The sequence below is a fragment of the Scardinius erythrophthalmus genome, assembly GCF_964197995.2.
Source record: "Scardinius erythrophthalmus genome assembly, chromosome: 15".
In the NCBI taxonomy this organism is placed as follows: Eukaryota; Metazoa; Chordata; class Actinopteri; order Cypriniformes; family Leuciscidae; genus Scardinius; species Scardinius erythrophthalmus.
This window is the reverse complement of record NC_138235.1, coordinates 16,294,759-16,314,166: the sequence shown is the minus strand read 5'-3', so window position 1 is coordinate 16,314,166 and position 19,408 is coordinate 16,294,759. Positions and strand designations below refer to the sequence as shown.

General features: G+C 38.0%; 1 protein-coding gene across 1 annotated transcript in view; it reads left to right on the top strand.

Annotated features, from left to right (window-relative positions):
- The first annotated feature begins 2,022 nt into the window (after nucleotides 1-2,022).
- Nucleotides 2,023-19,408, top strand: part of adcy6a (adenylate cyclase 6a) — a 60,461-nt gene continuing 43,075 nt past the window's right edge. The window contains exons 1-3 of the mRNA XM_081386944.1: nucleotides 2,023-2,278; nucleotides 8,776-8,989; nucleotides 10,033-10,966. Coding sequence (XP_081243070.1) covers nucleotides 10,034-10,966 — 933 coding nt within the window. The 5' untranslated portion in view covers nucleotides 2,023-2,278; nucleotides 8,776-8,989; nucleotide 10,033. The remainder of the gene's footprint in view (nucleotides 2,279-8,775; nucleotides 8,990-10,032; nucleotides 10,967-19,408) is intronic.

Sequence of the window (19,408 nt, the reverse complement as noted above, 5' to 3'; positions counted from 1 at the left end):
CAAATATTTACACAATAACCATTCATAGTTTCATTTTTGGCTCTCTTTTTTACACAGGGCCCTTCCACAGGTCCATTAGCGAAGGAAACATGTAATAGTCACTTCAAGGAAGTAATTTAATGATTTATGGTCATGTCCTGCCGTTGAGACCGAGTAGGGCGTAGTGCATTGTGTTTCATTTCTTCTCCTTCATCCTGTTCTTCAGCAATCCAGAGTGGCAGCACACAGCTAAAGGGATTGTTGGAGCTGCACCCATACTGTACAGGTGAATTTGCATTTAAATGTGCCCAAATATAACTGTTATTAAACAAGCAAGCCCAGCCCAGGTGTGAAAAAATAATGCAAAAGTAACGTAACTCATTACTTTCCATAAAAAGTAACCAATGCAATTAGTTACTTTTTTAGGGAGTGGCGCAATATTGTAAAGCATTACTTTTAAAATGAACTTTTCCCAACACTGTATTTTGAAGTGAGTGCTCCATTAGAGTTTATTTGTATTTTATAAACTGGGAAGTCCCACTTGAAATGTATTTATTCACTGAAACAAACACTAAATTTGCAAGTTATCATGTGAATCACTGACATCTGATAACTCACAAAACATAACCGTACTGCCGCAGTTGCCTCATGTTTCGTTTGATGGAAAGCACCATCAATCTGGGTACAGCGGACAATAGTGAGGTTGATTGACCTCCAGTTTTTATCTTCGTAATCTGAGATGTTATAAGAACTCTGGCTAATATGTTCTAAAAGATGTCAGCACTGTTAGACAGGAAATCTACAGTTTTGTTGACGATTTATATTAATGTATTAAATAAAGGAGACATTTTGTTTTTAGACTTAAGATGATAGAAATTATGTACAAATCCTAAATCAATTACTTTTTCAATATGCCTGAGTGGGCATGTCATGAGTATTATGTAAGACAGAACATATTATAAGACCGAAACTTATTATTACACTGTACAGTATACAACTAACAGAGTCTGTGAGATGTTTTTGAACTAAAAATAAGGTAAAATATAGAAAGAGGGATTTCACCAAATTGAAATTAGCCTACAAAATGTTTTTACAGTAAAAGTGTCACAATCCTCAGTCACTAGACCAGACACCTCGCACTATTTCCCATAATCCTGCCTGGCTCACACTCATCTAATCTTCACACCTGTTCATATTCATTTCATTATCTCTGTGTATTTAGTTCCTCTGTTTTGTTGTTCATACGTGTTAGTGTTATGTGTTTGTGCGCTCTGTTACTCCTGCCTTCCTTCTAGTTAATAAAACCTTGTTGATATATTTAATGATCCTGCCTTCTGTCCATCTCCATCATCTTCAGTCCTGTGGCAAAAAGTGACAACGTGAAAATGATCATTTTATTACATTAAATTGTATTTTTTTTTTATAAACACTTTCTGTCAGGAATTTTTTTTTAAATAAACATATTAATATTATTTCTATTTCTATTTATCTAAACTTTGATATATTTTTAGAAAATATTGTAATAGACGTTATGGTCTGAGGACTTAACCCCAAAATTCACCCTAATGTCGTTACAAAACCTGTGTAACTTTTTTTTTTATTCAGCAGAAAATAATAGAAGATATTTTGAAAGTTGGGAACCAAATAACATTTTGAGAACATTGGCTTTCGTTGTATGCAAAAACACTTCTCAAATATCTGTGTCATTTAATATTTGTTTTTAAATATTTTGCTTGAAATGAGAGCTTGTGGCATGTGGCTTTCAAATGTCAACGGTTTGACATTTTGTTATGCAATATGATGGCGGTGGGTTAAGTGTACAAATATGATAGATAGATAGATAGATAGATAGATAGATAGATAGATAGATAGATAGATAGATAGATAGATAGATAGATAGATAGATAGATAGATAGATAGATAGATAGATAGATAGATAGATAGATAGATAGATAGATGAGTCTGATGGGGTTTCCTCACATGAGAGCAGAGGAGGAGGAGGACAGGTGATATCAGCTGGCAGTGAGGAGCTGCTTGTTCGCAGGCCTTTAGGGGGAGTGTTGAGACGCGTGGAGACTGAGACTGGCACCGCGTCTGTGTGAAGGGGGAGAGGCTGGGAAACGACGGGAGCACGAGCGAGGCAGAGCTCCACAGTCTGTGGCCCTCTGTCCTCGATGCCTGCAAAAAACACATCGCCCTGCCGACAACACGGACACTGAGCGACCGACCGACCGACCGGCCGCGCGCGCGCTCGAGACGCCACCGCCGCTGCTGCGCCCGAGACCGAGAGATGTGCACGGTGAGTCAGAGCTTTTTCCAGTGTGATCAGTCATGTTTTATGCAGGGCTGCTTTCTAGCATGGTTTCAGATGGACACGCGTTATACAAGCGTTTGCCTTTTATAGAGGACATTTGGAAGAGTCAGATGCGCGCGTGTAGAAGGCTTTAATGCAGCATTAGCGCTGAGTTTTGACATGACGAATATGCAATAGCCAAATGCAACACCCCTCTTCATTCACACCAGCGATATATTCAGGATTAAACGTCCCGATGTAATGCCTGTCTTAGCTCGCACTGCTGATGTTGCCCTAAAGGTCGAACGGTCCCGCAAAAAAAAAAAAAAGAAAAAGAAAAGTGAAATAAAGAGCAGAACAGCAGTTGCCGGTCTAAATAGATGTCATGCGCGAGGCTTAAGGCATAAGGCTTGATGCCCAAATGATGGTTGAGTTGTGCGTGTTTGCCTCTATGAAACAAGGCTATGATGACTGATGCGTTGGAATGTTTCGCACGCTATGATCCACCGCAGATATGGAGCGAATGGACGCGCGTTCACGGCCTGTAGCGCGCTATAATTCAGCTCGTTTAGGTGAAGGACGGGTCTGTAGTGTAGACCACACTTGGCGGTCGGGTGTGACATGCTGTGTTGCACAAGTATCCGCACACTGTTACTGTAACAGCCTCTTCGGCCGCTGCTGCAAATATGGTACACCAAACACACACATACACGCTGAACACACACTCGGTGTTATGTAACGAAACATCTCCAAACGGCCTATGGGAGAAATGCTGCATAGTTCTTCTGGCAGCATGAGCCATCGATGAAGCGCTGAAATTATGCAGCATGCTTATGTTATGGCGATGGCGAACAGTCGTTTATGTTTATGTACACATGTCGATGCTCGCGTAGATAGCCTATGTTTTTTTTTTTTTCTTTTTTTCTTTTCTTTTTTTTTAAAGGACATTATATTTTATATATTGAGCTCCTTTCCTTAAGATGAAACGGAGATTAAGATTAATAGCAATTAGTGTTGTGACTGATGCGACATTGCGATCTCTACATTTGCATTATGTAACACCAGCGCGCGGCTGTTGAAATGTCGTGCAAATGTCCCGGAGGAATACAGCACGATTCGAGGGTGCACGTTACAGACACAAGCACATTTGTGCAGTACTCCTCGTTTGTATGGCCTCTAATAAAATAATGACTCAGAATATATTGGCTGTGGGTGTTAATACGTACTGTACTGTGTCATTAGTGCGTTCTAATGAGCGATGTTCGGTTCGTGAACGAATCCCTCTTTGGTTTGGATCTTGTTCACAGAACCGATTTGAATGACTCATATGATGATTGATGATGTGGTTCTTGAGTATACTTAACATGCTGAATTCTCTCTTTTTATAACATATTCTTATCTAGTCCAGAACTGATATGGCCAAAAGTAAGTTACGTTAATAGGCACAAATGCTCCTGTAAATTTTTTTAAAGTCGCCATGAAATCTAAATTGAAGTTTATTGGCTTTATTACAAATATGTTAGCTTTACTGTTATCTCTAAGCTAGTGTGCTCCAAAACAATGACAAAATTCGCATTTAGAAGATGTGTTCAAAACATAGTGTCTCACTTCCGCCGATATGGGTCAGTGATTTTGATAACATCACTCTGCACTTCAGCTTCTCATCAGATTTTCTGTCCAATCAAATGCTCTCTAGAATCTGAAGTGTCCCGCCCCCTACATTATAATGGCCCTTTCAGATAGGACGCGGAATGCTGGTCGCTGAGTTCAGCGTAGCCCAGTTCAGATACAGAGCAATTTGCACTACATTGGCCAGAGCAAAAGTAGGCGGAGTTTTCATTTTGATTTCCACGCTTGTTTGGATGCCCCGTTTCTACAGAGCGCTCCGATGCTGCGCTCCGCTTTGGTCGACGCAGCAACAAAACGTCCTTGCGCAGTGCAAGCCATTGAAATAAATGGGCATTTCACGTCCTGTCTAGGGCCATAAGTAGAAGCTGACGCTACGGTCACTTGTTCACACATTTACCATTTTCTACATGGTAAATGGCATATAGTGCACTATATAGGGGATAGAGAACGATTTAGACAACATAAATATGCTTTCCATTGGGGCGAATGTAGTCTGGTTTCATGTTAGTGTCACGTGAACCACCTCAGCGACACAAGAGCACAGAGCGGAACAAATGTGCAGATCAGAAAACGTATCGGACCCATTTAAATTCTGCACAGAATTCTATATTTTAAAGTGATATGGAGGAGATCAGGAGTAGAAATGGTTAGAGATTAGGAGGAAACTGCGGCTTTACCAAGCTCAATGGCTCTGGCCGAGCTGTGATGTAAACTAAATGCTATTGGCTATTTTAAAAAAGGGGAGGAGCTGTTTGTGTTTGATATGCCCCGCCCTGTCTTCCTGTTTCAGTGGAAGTAACATCAACACATCAAGGACTTCAATGGGCCTTTAAGACTTGGTTGACAGTTTATCGCAAAACATTAAAATAGTTGATTTAATTAGGAATTATTATTACTACTAAAATGTGTAAAATTAGAGATGTTAATATTTAGCATGTTTAATGTTAATTAAGTGGCTGATTAATCAGCTGCCTGAATCATAGCTGAAACAAACTGAACTAGCACACATGACATTATAATAAACACACTTATTAATGAAACGCAAAATGAAAACCATAATAAACCTCAATATGTGCCTATATGTCTTTACCGGAACGTTTTAGACTAAATAATTTGGTACGTTGGGATGTCAGGGACCACGTCATTACGTAAAGAACCACTGAATCCTTTTTTGAAATGAACTTTTAAATGTTCTAAATAAACCGTTTGGAAGAACCGATTCACTGAGTCAGAATTCCCAAGTTCCCATCACTAGTCAAATGAATATGTGCCAGTAAAATGCTGAAGACAGACAGTAACAAATTCCTTTTTGTCCATCAATACCTTTAAACATCACCAGCTGGTCCAGATCCAGATATGTGAGACAAATATGTGCTATTTGTTCATTTGTATAAGAATATTGTTAATTTATACGTTCATTCTGCTGGTTTAAGCCTGCCAGGACTGAGTGATTGAGAGCCGGAGGATCCGTTTAAGTTGATCACGTCTTACCTCTGATTATCTGTCATTTTCTGATTAGGCAGGATATACCAGGACTGTTACTCTCAGATTAAAGAAACAATTATCATTGATAGGAAGTGCCATGTGATGCTACATTATATGATTGTCTTCTAAATATAATGCACTATACTATAGAAATGTAAGATAGAATAGTTAGGCAATGAGAATTAATGCGAAGTTATAAATTAATGATGAGCAGTCAGTTATACACCGTTGCCCAGGGCAACTGTCATTATTCAGATATATTTGACTGGATGCCACAACTGGCCAATGCAAATCAAGTATTCTAGAGAACAGTGTAATATATCTTCTTCTTATCCAGTGATACTTTTCATATAAAGTTTTGCAGTCACCAAAGTTTTATTTGCATGAATTGCCAAACTGTATAAAATATGCATACATAAAAATAGAAAGAATGGACTAGAATCTTCAATGAACCTGTGTTATGAAAATGTACAGTGCTGCATAATGTATATGGTGATTTAGGATGAAAGGGGTCATGACATGATAAATCAAATTTGCCTTGATTTTTTTACATAAGAGATCATCCTGTAAGTTTCAGAGCTTAAAATCTCGCAAGAATCATGACTTACTTTACGCACAACGTCACATACATCAACAACATATGAAGCAGCCTCTGTGGAAGACTCTAGCACGCATTTCAGACGTGAATCATGGCAGAGTCGACGAAGAAAATGAAGAAAGCGCAGTCGGAAGAATGCAGAGACGGCTCTGTGTGAGTGGTATTTACGACAGTAACAATAAATACAAGTACTCCACAGCAACTCTAGGGGTCGCTGTTTGAGAAAAACGTAAACTGCATAGTGTGCCTTTTAAGGATTTGTGTCGGTATACAGGCAAAATATATTTGCATATGACCGCCTCCAGAGCAAGACATCGATGAATAGTTTTACATTATCACACCATAGGCTCCGCCCACTTGTATTTAGTCACTTAATGGCTGATATTTGCTTACACTGGATGTGGACGTCATGTCGTGACAAAAGCAAATTAGAGCCCATTATAATCACTGACGCTGTCTACACTGGATACAGTATACAGATGCATTTTCAGTTTCTGACATACTTCACGTGCTTTAGTTTGTCGACAACAGTTCGAACGTTCGCTTCCAGTTTAAACAGCTAGTTTGTGTCTCTGTACAGACTTCAGAAGGATCCCAGTGTCTGAAACAAGTGGATGGTTTATTTTAATGGCGTAATGCAGGGCTATTCAATTAGCTTCATTCGAGGGCCGGATTATCAAATCGAAAAGTTGAGGTGGGCCGGTGGGTTGGTTTGGGGGTTTAGCTTATTTATTGAAACATAACAGTTTCAATAAATAAGTTAAAGTAAACCTAAAAAAGTATGGTATTTACTTGAAAATGTGGTACCCAACAGTATGCAGATATATAAAACCATAATAAATAAAAACTTGATAATTTACAGCTGTGTACAACTATTTTCCTTGGAACAAATACATTAATTATACAAACTCGTAGCTGTTGGTGAGAAATAATAATTATTTTATTTAAATATAACAAACATTAATTATATATTCCTCTACCCACCTAATAAATCTAATGCAATATAAATCACTATATTTACTATTATACTGTATAATATTATCGTAAATATATGTATTTACTATATTTATTTATTACTACACAGTAATTCAATATAAATATTACACATTTCTGCCCAACCATGGTAAATTACTACAGCACATTCATGGTAAATGTTTGTAATGGTGATTAGCGGATTTAAAATGTTCTAATTTCGTTCATGCCACAATGTTTCTTCTCCTGCTTTCCTCATCAGTCTTGTTGGGAATGTTGAGGCTGTTTCATCTGATTTAATACTAGTTAAATCGTCGAGTGATTTGTGGTTTGTAACAGAGAGGTTTCTGTCGAACTGAAAAACGCTTCCCACTGGTTGTCGCAACGCTGCTTAATAATAGTGTCCGGGACCGGAGTAAACACAACTATTTGTTGTTACTGTACTGACCGAGAAACCGCTTCAGATGATTCAGTGACGGAGCGGTCCGAATCAATCCGAATAGTTTTAGACCGTTACTGACCGGCCACTTTGACGCTCTCGTCTCGCTGGCGGCAGTGTGAACGCACAGTTATGCAAGCACGTTTAGAAAGGATCGAACTAAAAGAATGATTCATTCACAAATGATTGGTATTGCTGGTTCAGTCAACATAAATTCGGGACACATAACTGCTGAAATATTCGCACGTAAAACGTTTCTCAGGTTAGTCGGTGCGAGTATCAAACTAAATTATCCGCACCGCCAGGAAAAGAGGGGGAGGGAGGTTGGTGCCGTCGGGCCGGATGGAGATGATTGGCGGGCCGCATTTGGCCCGCGGGCCGCCAATTGAATAGCCCGGGCGTAATGGATCGCGTCGGAGGATTTTATGCTTGTTCGGAGCATTTGACTGGAGATTGTTTTGTAAACGAGGCTCAGTGTAATGGAGAGTTTGCAAATAAACTTTTGTTGAAAGTTGAAGCAGTCAGCGGTATTGGATCTGACAGCAGTTACATCACAAACCTTAAGTAAGTGTTTTCAAACACTCGCGTCCAATAACGAGTGGGCATTGATACTGTTGTCAATGCAATGACGTTAGCCAATCATAACAGTGGGCGTTTACTGACAAGCCTTAAAGGAGCCGCTCCTTAAAAACTGAACATTTCAGACAGAGGGTCAGAATGAAGGTTGAAAATAACAATTTTCCCGCATATATTTGTTTGTTTGTTTGTGTGCAAAAACACTTTATTAACATTACAAGCGAACCTAAAGGAAAATCCATGTCATGATCCCTTTAAAAAATATGTTTTTTAAGGAAATTCCTCATCCTTTCTCACAGCCATGCTAGAATAACATTTAAAGCTCAAAATATCTTAAATGTGAAACTTACATCTAATGTTACAGTTTCTGAGCCTTCTTAACTGGTTTACTTAGGCAAATTGTTATTAATCATTGGTGATAAGGAAGTGAAGTGTATATAGATTTAAGAGCTGCCAGTCATTGATTAGAAAAATAGTGACAGTTTAGGGAAATGAACCTGGTGCTTTCCATATTTGTTGCGATTGTTTTATTGCTTAGTTTAGGTGCAGTGTAATTTCAACCTGTTAAATAGTGTTGCTGTCAGAGAAAGGGAGTTTTACTCAATGTGAAAGCATGTGTTGTGATAACCATCTAATACTAATTAAACATTTGCATCCTTAAAGTAAGAAAATGCATTTGGATGTCTTAATTCAACTGTGAAATTGTCCAGATGCTGTATTTTGTATTTTATGTATTTGTGATGTATGTATGTGATGTATTTTATTGATCTCACATTGTTTCTATTGATGGTTTATCGTCAACAGATCTAGATGTTAAGAAGATACATTTGAACAGAGTATCAGTAAAAGATCTCCAGGTCCATCAGGCCAGTCTACAGTGACTAAACGCAACTGGATTCCCTGATAGCCATCATTCCCTTGTCTGAACTCCACATTTTTGCTTTCACTCATCCACTGCTCTAAATGAGTGTCTCGGACAGCAAGATCAGGGCTGGGTCGCACACCAGAACCCACACAGGTAAAAGAGATCCACAAAACCTCAATAAAAACACACAAATTCTGATTCTTCTCTGAGCATGTTTTTAATAACTCGATTAAAACTAATTTTGATATTTTTTCCTGAAATCATAATGAAGAAGAAAAGCCTCATTACAATATAGAAATTCATGAAAAGATTTGGTAGTTTGACATAATATTTTAATGGTAACACTTTACAATAAGGTCTCATTTGTTAACATTAATTAATGCATTAACTAACATGAATTAACAATGAGTAAATATATATAAAATAACCTGTGTTAAATGAATAGTTAACTTAAAAATGAAAATTCTGTCATCATGTAATCACCCTCAAGTTGTTTCAAACCTGAATGAATTTCTTTCTTCTGCTGAACACAAAAAAATATATTTTGAAGAATGTCGGTAGCCAAACAGTTGATGGATCCCATTGACTTACATAGTATTTTTTTCCTACTCTGGAAGTCAATGGTATCCATCAACTGTCTGGTTACAGACATTCTTCAAAATATCTTCCTTTGTGTTCAGCAGAAGGAAGATATTTTCATTTTTAAGTGAACTATTCCTTTAATGTTACTTAAGCATTTTCAAATTCATGTTATTTCACAGTGGATCAACTAATGTTAACAGATATGACTTTTGATCTTAAAAATGTAGTAGTAATTGATGATATTAACATTATCTAAGATTAATAATATGCTGTAGAAGTATTGCACATTGTTAGTTTGTGTTAAGCTAATGTTAACAAATTAAACTTTATTGTAAAGTGTTACCTGTTATATTATTTTTTATAAAAAAATGGCTTCACTCCAAAAAATCTGTCATATAATATGGTATAATATTTTTGAAAATAAGGATCAAGATTCATTGTAAAGGATGGGAAGTATCCTTTATTTTTACTTATTGGCTACGCCACTTTCTTGTAAATTGTAAAAACGTTTTTTTAAACGTTTTCTTTTTTGTCTGACCCACATAAGCATGGTACAAAGCCATCATACTCTGTCTCTGACTTCTGACTCTGATTTTCCTCATGCCTCCCTACAGAATGTCCTGGATCAACGGCTTCCTAGTGGCCAGAGTGGATGACCGTAAGACTGTGTGGGGCGAGCGCAATGGCAAGAAGTCCAAGCGCAAGGTTGGCTCCTCTCTCTGCAACCCACGCTACATGAGCTGCCTGCGGGACGTGGAAGCCATGGAGCCTCCTCCCCAGCCGCCCCACTCTCAGGCCACCCGCTCTGGAGGAGGAGGAGGAGTAGGGACGGGCGGGGGCAACTTCGGCATGCGCTGCGGATGGCAGGAAGACCACTACGGGAAAGTTGGGGGTGGGGGGGAGGGGATGGGGCTGAAATCTGTGGACCTGGGTTTCGAGGACGGCGAGGTCAAGGGGCGGAAAGGTGGCGGCTTGGGTTGCGACGGCTCCAGCGACGACGCGGCCAGCGGGACGGGGTCAGTGACGGCGGCCGACTGCTGGCAGCGGGTGGTGCGCGTGTTTCAATCCAAGAAGTTCCAGTCGCGCAAACTGGAGCGTCTCTACCAGCGCTACTTCTTTAGGCTCAATCAGAGCTCCCTCACAATGCTGATGGGCGTCCTGGTGATCGTCTGTGGGGTCATGCTCACCTTCCACTGCATCCACGGAAAGCCCGACGTGGTCTACGCCTCCGTGCTCTCCGTGGCGATGGCCCTCTTCTTGGCGCTGATGGTGGTGTGCAACCGAAACGGGTTCCACCAGGACTACATGTGGATGGTCAGCTACCTTGTGATTGGAGTGTTAATTGTGGTGCAGGTGTTCGGGGTGCTGAAGGTCGCCCCCCGCAGCGCCTCGGAGGGGATCTGGTGGTCCGTCTTCTTCATCTACATCATCTACACACTGCTGCCCGTGCGGATGAGGGCGGCAGTGCTCAGCGGAGGAGTGCTGTCCTCCATACACCTCCTCACCACGTGGAGGATCAATCAGGAGGATGAGTTCCTCTGGAAACAGGTGGGCCATCCATTTCAATTCCAACTAAGCTTCAGATTTGATTTTGATCTATTCCTTCATTATATTTGAGTATATTTGACTAGAGTTAGGAATTGAGTATGGTCCCATTTAAAAAAACCTTTAAATTAATCCCATTTAAAACCAATGCTAGAGCTATAAAAATGCAGATGCTTTGGATGTTGCATCTTGCACTCTTTTTTGAGCTTCCCATCAATGTGCCTATTTAAAGTGAAAAATATTTTAAAGATGTGAGACCTGCTGCATTCTATTTAAATTTTTTGCTTTCAAGAAAACATATTATGAAAAAGCCCCATAAGAAATGTTAATTGTTTAGGGCTTGCAGTTAAGTGGTCAATGACATCATCTTTTTAGTAATTTATTTATAAATGCATGAAAATGCAATTCATAGATGGAGTGACTTTCTGAAATTTCTGAATCATCTGATATCAGGAAGAAGCTTCGTTAAAAGAATGAAAGGAAAAGGTTTTCTTTTAAAGAACTTTAGCATAATATTTTATTATTATTACTTTTCAAATCAAAGTCATGTGCAACATGCAGAATCTTGCAGACAAAAAACAAAACAGGAAATGATATCATAGAGAGAACCCCTGTAGACCCTCGTGACCCTGTGTGTCAAGTTCAATAAGTCTCAAATCAGATAAATGGAGGATGATCTTTATATGACAAGGCTCAGGTTTTGAAAAAATGCAGTGCAGTGCACATCCCCAAAAACCTAAAGATATTTATGAATGATTAATTCTTGATAGTTGTGAAAAAAAAAATACATTTTGAACTAGAATAATATTTAAAGTAAATATATTTAATATATATAATAAATAATAATAGTATATTTAAAAAAAAAAAATCTAGACAATTGTATAAAACCCCATAAAAACAAACAAAAAGAACTTGGATTTGGCATGTGTGTTTTAATCTAGATTTTTTTCTCTTTTCTTAATCATGGAAAGTCTTGTCATTGACCCTGAGACTGATTAGTTGAAAACTAGTTCAGGCAGCTAGTATCTTTTGAAAATTAAAGTTATGCAATAAGTAGGGATATGCATATCCTTAATCGGAATCAGAACTATTACATTTTGGCTGCGTCTGAATTCGCATACTCTCTTGAGTAGGTACTTATTTTGAATAAGTAATTACTACATGACCACTAAAAAAATACGTTCTATGAAGTATGAATGTAATATTGACGTACTACATTCACCATGTTGTCATTATCATGTGAACTACCAGCGTCAGTTCCCACCAGACAGCAACATAGTGTCGGCCCACATCTGGGACGCGTTGAATCCAGATGTGGGCCGGATCTGGGCCGATACTATGTTGCTGTCTGGGTTGCGTCGCTTCACCTCCATTCACAAATCCTCTCCCGTGGCCTCATCCCTAATGATGCCTGTACTAATCCCCAGAGGAAAATAGTTTTGCGGCAGTGTGTTGTTAACTTGAGAGATTTTGATGCATAACAAATATACAGTACATTATATATATATATATATATATATATATATATATATATATATATATATATATATATATATATATATATATACACAGTACATATTTCATTATAAACAATATATGTTTACACATACACAGCACTTCCATTTTATCAATGTTTAATGAGGTTTGACTACTTCCACCTGTCCATAATTATACTTGTTCTCATATCTGTATTTCCTGCCCTTGTCCTGGAAGTGTTTCCATCCTGTAATGAAAAAGCCATGCTATATTGTACAGTGTCAATAATGCAAACACTCAGAATTGAATTCCACCATGGTAATCAGTCACCTGATCATATGTGCACTTCCTCCAACAGCGCTGACATTAGCACGATTGCAGGCACCTCTAGTATGGACATTTCTCTTCCTTTAGAGTTGGTGGCACTGAATCCCAGAATCTGTTAGTCACAGTTACAGTTGGGTTTTCATGCATGCATATTACATGCAATCTACAACAGAAAATAAAAGTTGCAGACAGTGCTGTTTTGAATACCCTATTGTTTTTGTCTGTTAATAATGATTTCTTGTCAGTGTGTTGTGATAATTATGTTAATAGGTAACCTGTTGGTGAGGAAGCCATTCTTTTAGAGAATCGATTCTGTCAAACATCATGTTAACACACTTTCCTTGTAAATGTTTTCTGCTTTCACGGTATTTACCCAACTTAGTTAATCTGTGTATGATTGATGTATGTACAGACCAGGTATGTTTCCCAAAGGTAAGTTTCCCATTGTAAGCTAAGTAGATCATAGAGACTTTTGGTGCCAATGGTTTCTACAATCTATCTGGCTTTTGATGCTTTTGGGAAACATAGCCCAGGATGGCTGATGACCCATATAATGTGGATGATAGCACATGAGATGCATGTAAAATTTCTGAAATTAAACACTATCTCCCTACAATCTGTACTCATGATGATACTAAAATATTAATATTTGGCAAAAACACATGCTTATCAACAGATTCTGGTCTCAAAATTGATCATCTTGACCATTATATTAGCCTGTCATTTGGTTAAACCATTAATGTATTCACAATTTTTCCTAAAAAAAACAAAAACAATTCTTTTTTTCCCACATATTCTCACGGTGTGGCAAATGTTCCTATAGCTCAGAAATTGTGCTCTGCAAACACCAAGCTCATGGGTTACAGTAGTTTACATAAAGGAAAAGTAGCATGGTGGAAATGTTAGCATTTTACCCCTTGAAATACCTTTTTAGGGTCTCCTACTATTAACCAGTCAGAAAAGCTTGTTGCTTATGATTCATGTTGCATGAATCACATTTTTTGAATTGCATGCATCTGGTTGGCTGAGGTGTCTTTGGAGGTGGGGTTTTAGAGAGAGGGCAAGTTGTTGAAATAAGCAAAATGGTGGAAATTAGCAAACCGGTTCACAGCTAAACTTATAATAAATTTGATCTGAATAGGCATTTGGTGCTTTTGTGTGTGATGTATTTGTTGATATTAGCATGTTAGCATCATCTGTATTGCATGTGTTGGTAGCATGTTTGAAAGCACTGTGCCAGGCTTTGGCTGTGCTATCTGTGGCCGCAGTGTGTTGTTGTGAGTCAAGCCAAGGACCTCGGGGGTAGGATGAAGGTCAGGCAGTGTGGTTGAATGAGCCGCCCCGGCAGAGCAGATCCTTTTCTCTCCTCGCGCTCCTCCCATGAAAATATCGGCATCATGTTAAGCACTGTCACCCAGGCCTCTGCGCTCCTACACAAGGGACGCTTTGTACTGTTCTCCCGGGTGTTTGTGTATTTGTGTGTGTGTGTGTGTGTGAGGAGTTTCTGGGGACATGAGGAGGTCGTGGGTGTGTATAAAAGGAGAGAGCATGAGGTCTTGACCTTAGGGTCACTGTACGACCATAGCGCACTGTGAAACTGTTTACTTCTACTGTACAAAGTAGTGGGAGAGAATGGGAACAGGAGGTCATTTCATTATAAACAATCAGGAAGACAAAGCAGAATGCTTGGCCCCATTAATGCAGGAAGGAACGCTTGCTTAAAAACACATTTCCATCCTTTAATTAAAGGACTGTTTTGCCGGTGAGCAGATCTCTGTGAGGATTCCTTTGCATAGTGGAAGACTGTATACTATATCTAGCTGGATTATATGCGGTAGTCCCCAATGTTTGCAGTACGCCTGTGCTTTTTATCGTAAGCCTTAACATTTGATTAAGTCAACACATTAAAATGACTCTCCTTCCTTTTCCAGAGATAAAACTATGTATATCTGGTCAAGTTGGCCTTGGGATATTAGTATTGAGACACTGAGCAGAGACCTCCGTTGTTAAGAGAGAATCATTAAATGTTAAAAGAACATTCTTGGTTCAGCTCAATTGATTTACACAGAAAATAACTTAAACTCGTCCCAGCATTTCTAAAAACAAACAAACTGTGTTGACAGTCAAGAAATTACAATATAAGTCTATGGGGTGGTAATAATGGAATGAGTCATTCCTGTACACAAGCTCTTTTGTTTGTTTTTCTGAGTCTGAATTATTTTCTGTGCTAGTCGATAGAGCTTAAATTTGTTTTGACCTACTACATTCCTTCAAGGTTTTGATATGCATTGCCCTTATCAAAGTCGCTGTTGGTTATGTTATTTTTTTTTTAAGCCATCAAGATTTTGGTTGGTTGTCCGTGCAATGTTTAGACTCCATGAGAACCAAAAACGTTTTTCTTTTTCTTTTTCACAGAGGACAAACCCATGAAAATACAAGATGAACTTTGGTTGGGAGATTAGATGAGGAGTTTCTCTCTCTTATCATTTTCAAAGACATAGTTCACCCAATGAAAATTCTGTCATCATTTATTCACATTGATATTGTTCGTTCTGTGGAACACAAATTGAGATATTTTACTGAAAGTCCAGGATGCCCTTTTTCATTTAACAAAAATATGGCAGTCAAGCTTTAAAAAAAGCTCAAATATAGATCCATAAAATTGTAGTTAATCTTCCGAGCCTTACTAGTCTTCCAAAGCTATATGCAATAGTTTTGTGCGACGAACAAGCAAAAGCTGTTTTTATGAGGATTATGCTTAGTGGTGCATGTAAATTCTTAGATGTTTTATTATTATTGCAAATCGTATATTTTCCTACACACCATCATACAAATTCATTGTAAGATCGGGTTGGATGTTTAGCTGATTTATATTAGGATATTATGATGAATAAAGAGGTTCTTATTAAACCTGGCCTATAAAATAATAGTCAGATAATTGTTTGAGTTTATGGGACATTGTATCATATTCGATACATCAGGCTTTTATGGCTCATATTGAATAATTTAGAGCGAACATGAAGCTCACACTCAATGACGAAAAATGACTAAATTTTATTCTGAGGCCCAAACTGAGAAAAATTTACAATTTGGTGCAGTTGTTGTTATTTATAGGGTCAAAAAGTAAGCTTTTATAATACTTTCATAAAATCCATACAAATATCAGCTGTTACTCAAAATCTCCCAATAATATGTCTTCGTAAGATGATATTTAAATGCTTAGTTTTATGATCTCTGTAGTTTTTATTGTGGTTGGCCAAACATGATTGAGAGATTGAGACATTCCTCAAAATCCATTTAATACTCACATTTTAACATGATTTTCATGATTTCATGCTTCAGTCCGGTAAGTGTTCATCTTGAAATAATAAAAATATATAAAAGATATTCTTACATTTACTTTATAAAAACCAGTAAAGATTTACCATCAAAAAGACACATGCATCACGACCTGAAGGGGGATGTTTTTACATTTATACTAAAATGCCCTTTACTTGCTAGAAAGTATGAACTATTAATCAGTAGTAGAAAAGTAGATTCTGTACAACAGTTTTGATCATGTTGATAATTTAGAGCCCTTAGAAACTCATAAATTAAATGTGATACAGTAGGCTTTATAGGGTAAAAAAAAAAAAAAAAAAAAAAAATTACATGAAATTTCTATCTGTAAAATAGACAAAACAGCAATATTTCCAATTATAACAATACATTGAAAATCAATCAAAATGACTTGTGTGTGATAAGTCCTAATGCTAAATTAGGAAAGAAAATGACCCAATTAGATCTCAAAATACTTTATTTAAAAACGTGTAAATGGTTTTACCTTCTTTCATTTTTTTTTCTACAAGGAAGTATTAAAATAGACAATGATAACTTCCCAATAAAAAAATCTGTCATTTACATCTGAGACTACCACCTTGTTTTTTCATAAATCTTTTCAACGTGACCTTTGTTGTCAGTCAATTGATGTCACGTGCACTTATCTCTAATAGGCTGAAGCGGATCTGAGTGTAGATTTCTCAGAAAGCTGCAGTGTTATACAGGCCAATTTATCCTGCAGTGTGGACACTGCATCCAGGCATTTCCCCTTTCCTCTGTGACTCATTAAACCAGCACACCATCCCTGCTGGTTCTGCTGCTGGAGCATTTGTGTGTTTCTGCCTTCAATAATCTATGTGATTGAGACATACCGTCTGTTTGCAGCTGTCCCAGCGGTTAAAACTGACCACAAGAATTACAACTGTGTGTTGTTAATACCATACCATAAGATAGGTCCTATTTATAGAACAATTCATACAGTCGTAAATCTATTTTTAAGCTGTGCACGTGCATGCACTCTTTCTCTCTCTTACAGATTAATTGTAGTACATTGATGTGGAAGGGGTGTTTGGACTCTCTAGGCTGATGACTCAGAAATCTAGTTTCAAGTCGTATATTAGCGTCTATGTTTCAGACAATCGCGCACAATTTTCATGCCTTGTTTTTTCTTTTGTTTTGTCTATACGTATTTGTGTATTTGCATGCATGCATGTTGATGCCAGCAACACAATGCTTTGGAGGGTGTGTGTGTGAGCTTGAGTGCATTAGCCTTATTGTTTAAAGGGATAGTTCACCTCAAAATAAAAATCCTGTCATTATTTATGCATTCATAAGTAAAAGTTCATGAGAGAAGTCACATGATTAATGAACAAATCATTCTTTTTAATTAATCGTTTGATCTGGTTCACATTTCAATTTGCATGATTCATTGATGAATTGGACTGATCCAGTTTTTCAGTTCTGCAAAATGAATGACACGAGAGTGAGTAAATAATGATAGAACTCTTTTTTTTTTTCAGTTTAGTCAATATTTTTTATTTTTTTTCTCCAAATGAGGAAACTCTTATACATGTAAGTCAGACTCATGGGTGAGTCATGACTTTCTAAATATTGGTCCAGTGCCGATTTTATTATTAGCCTGTTTTATCCTGAGATATCATCTACTCAACTAACAGGGAACTTTGGCTAATGTTCTGGCAAGGTTCTCTCTAAGTTATGAACTAACATTCAATGAAAAAATAAAAAATAAAATTCAACTTAAAAAGTAGGTGTTCATGCTGCCTTAATTTTTAAGTTTAGTCAACTCAAATATCCAAGTTGTCATTATGTACAACTTCACATTTGTTAACTTAAAACATTTAATGCAGCACAAACACATTCTTTTAGTAAAAAACATTCTTCCAGTATAACAATAATAGAACATTGTTCAAAGTTATCTGGTCTTTTCTCAAAACATTGTTTATAACTCACATATGGAGTGTTTGTCTAAATTGTTTTATTGGGATGTTCATCTACCATATTTAAACATTGCTACAGTACTTGTTTCTGAATGTTCAGAGTAGCTACATTTGAAAAGTAATATTCCCATAATGTTTTAAAAAAACTTTTTTTTTTTTTTTTACATTTTTAAAAACTGGATGTTTTAAACGTTCAAGAACATTTCGAAAAAACGTTTTAATAACTTAATGGGAATGTTAGCAAAACGTTATTAGAACATTTTTGTTCTGATCCACCCAGTTTTTAATATTGTTACAAGCACAGATATTAGCTTTTTAGATTGATACATAATGGTGATATTTGTACAAAATCCATGAATTTGAAACACTTACTTAGACTTAGATCCTCCCTTGCTAGGTAGAAAATCGGGCAACAAGGGCTTTCCAGAATTTCCCGTCCTGGGCGAGGGTCTCGACATCGTTTCATGCAATGTTTAATGTCTTTAAATTCTGAATGAAGGTTCTTCGCCAAGTGCCTCGTGGGCGTTTAGCACCTAGAGGTGTCTACCTCATTGCAATCTTTGGGATCCGATGGTTCTCCAACCGAAAGATGTGGCTGGCTAGTTTGGGTCTTCTACGAGCAACGATGGTATGGAGGGTACATGTGTCACTCCTTCGGAGTACTTAATCATTGGTGGTATGATCCTAGACATTCAATGTTATTGGATTCAATACACGGACATTCAAGATACGGCGGAGGCAGCGTTGATGGAAGATGTTAAGCCTTCTATTTATGCTTACTGATAGATTACTGTAGATGGCAGTTGGAATCACAATGGCGGAGAAGAGGTGAAGCTTAATCTTTAAGGACATCTTTGGCGAGGACCAGATGGTATTCATCCTCTGGAAGACGGCTGCCGCTTCCCAATGCATTTAACCATCTCTGCATCGCCGTTTTGTGCGATGACACTGCCCAGGTAGGTAAACTTGTGCACCTCCTCAAGCAGTTGTGTTCCAATTGCTATCCCTTGCTAGCTTCTGTATGACTGGACGTTGCATTTTGCAGCTTCACCTCATCTTCCTCCAGTAGGTTGACCAATCCAGGTCCCCCAATCAGTCATGTCCCGACCACTGGATGCCGACTCCAATACACCCTCCAGTTTGTCGCATGATGTAGTCAAGGGAAACAAGGAAGAGCAGCGGAGACAAAATGCACCCTTGTCTAACGCCGGTGACGATCTCAGAGAACTCTGTATGGCCACTGTCAGTTTTTACGCAGCAACTCGACTGAAGACTATTGGCACACCGTAAGATCGCAGGATTTGCCAGAGACTCTCGATGAATGCTGTCGAATGCTTTCTTAAAGTCGATGAAGTTGATAGCCAGT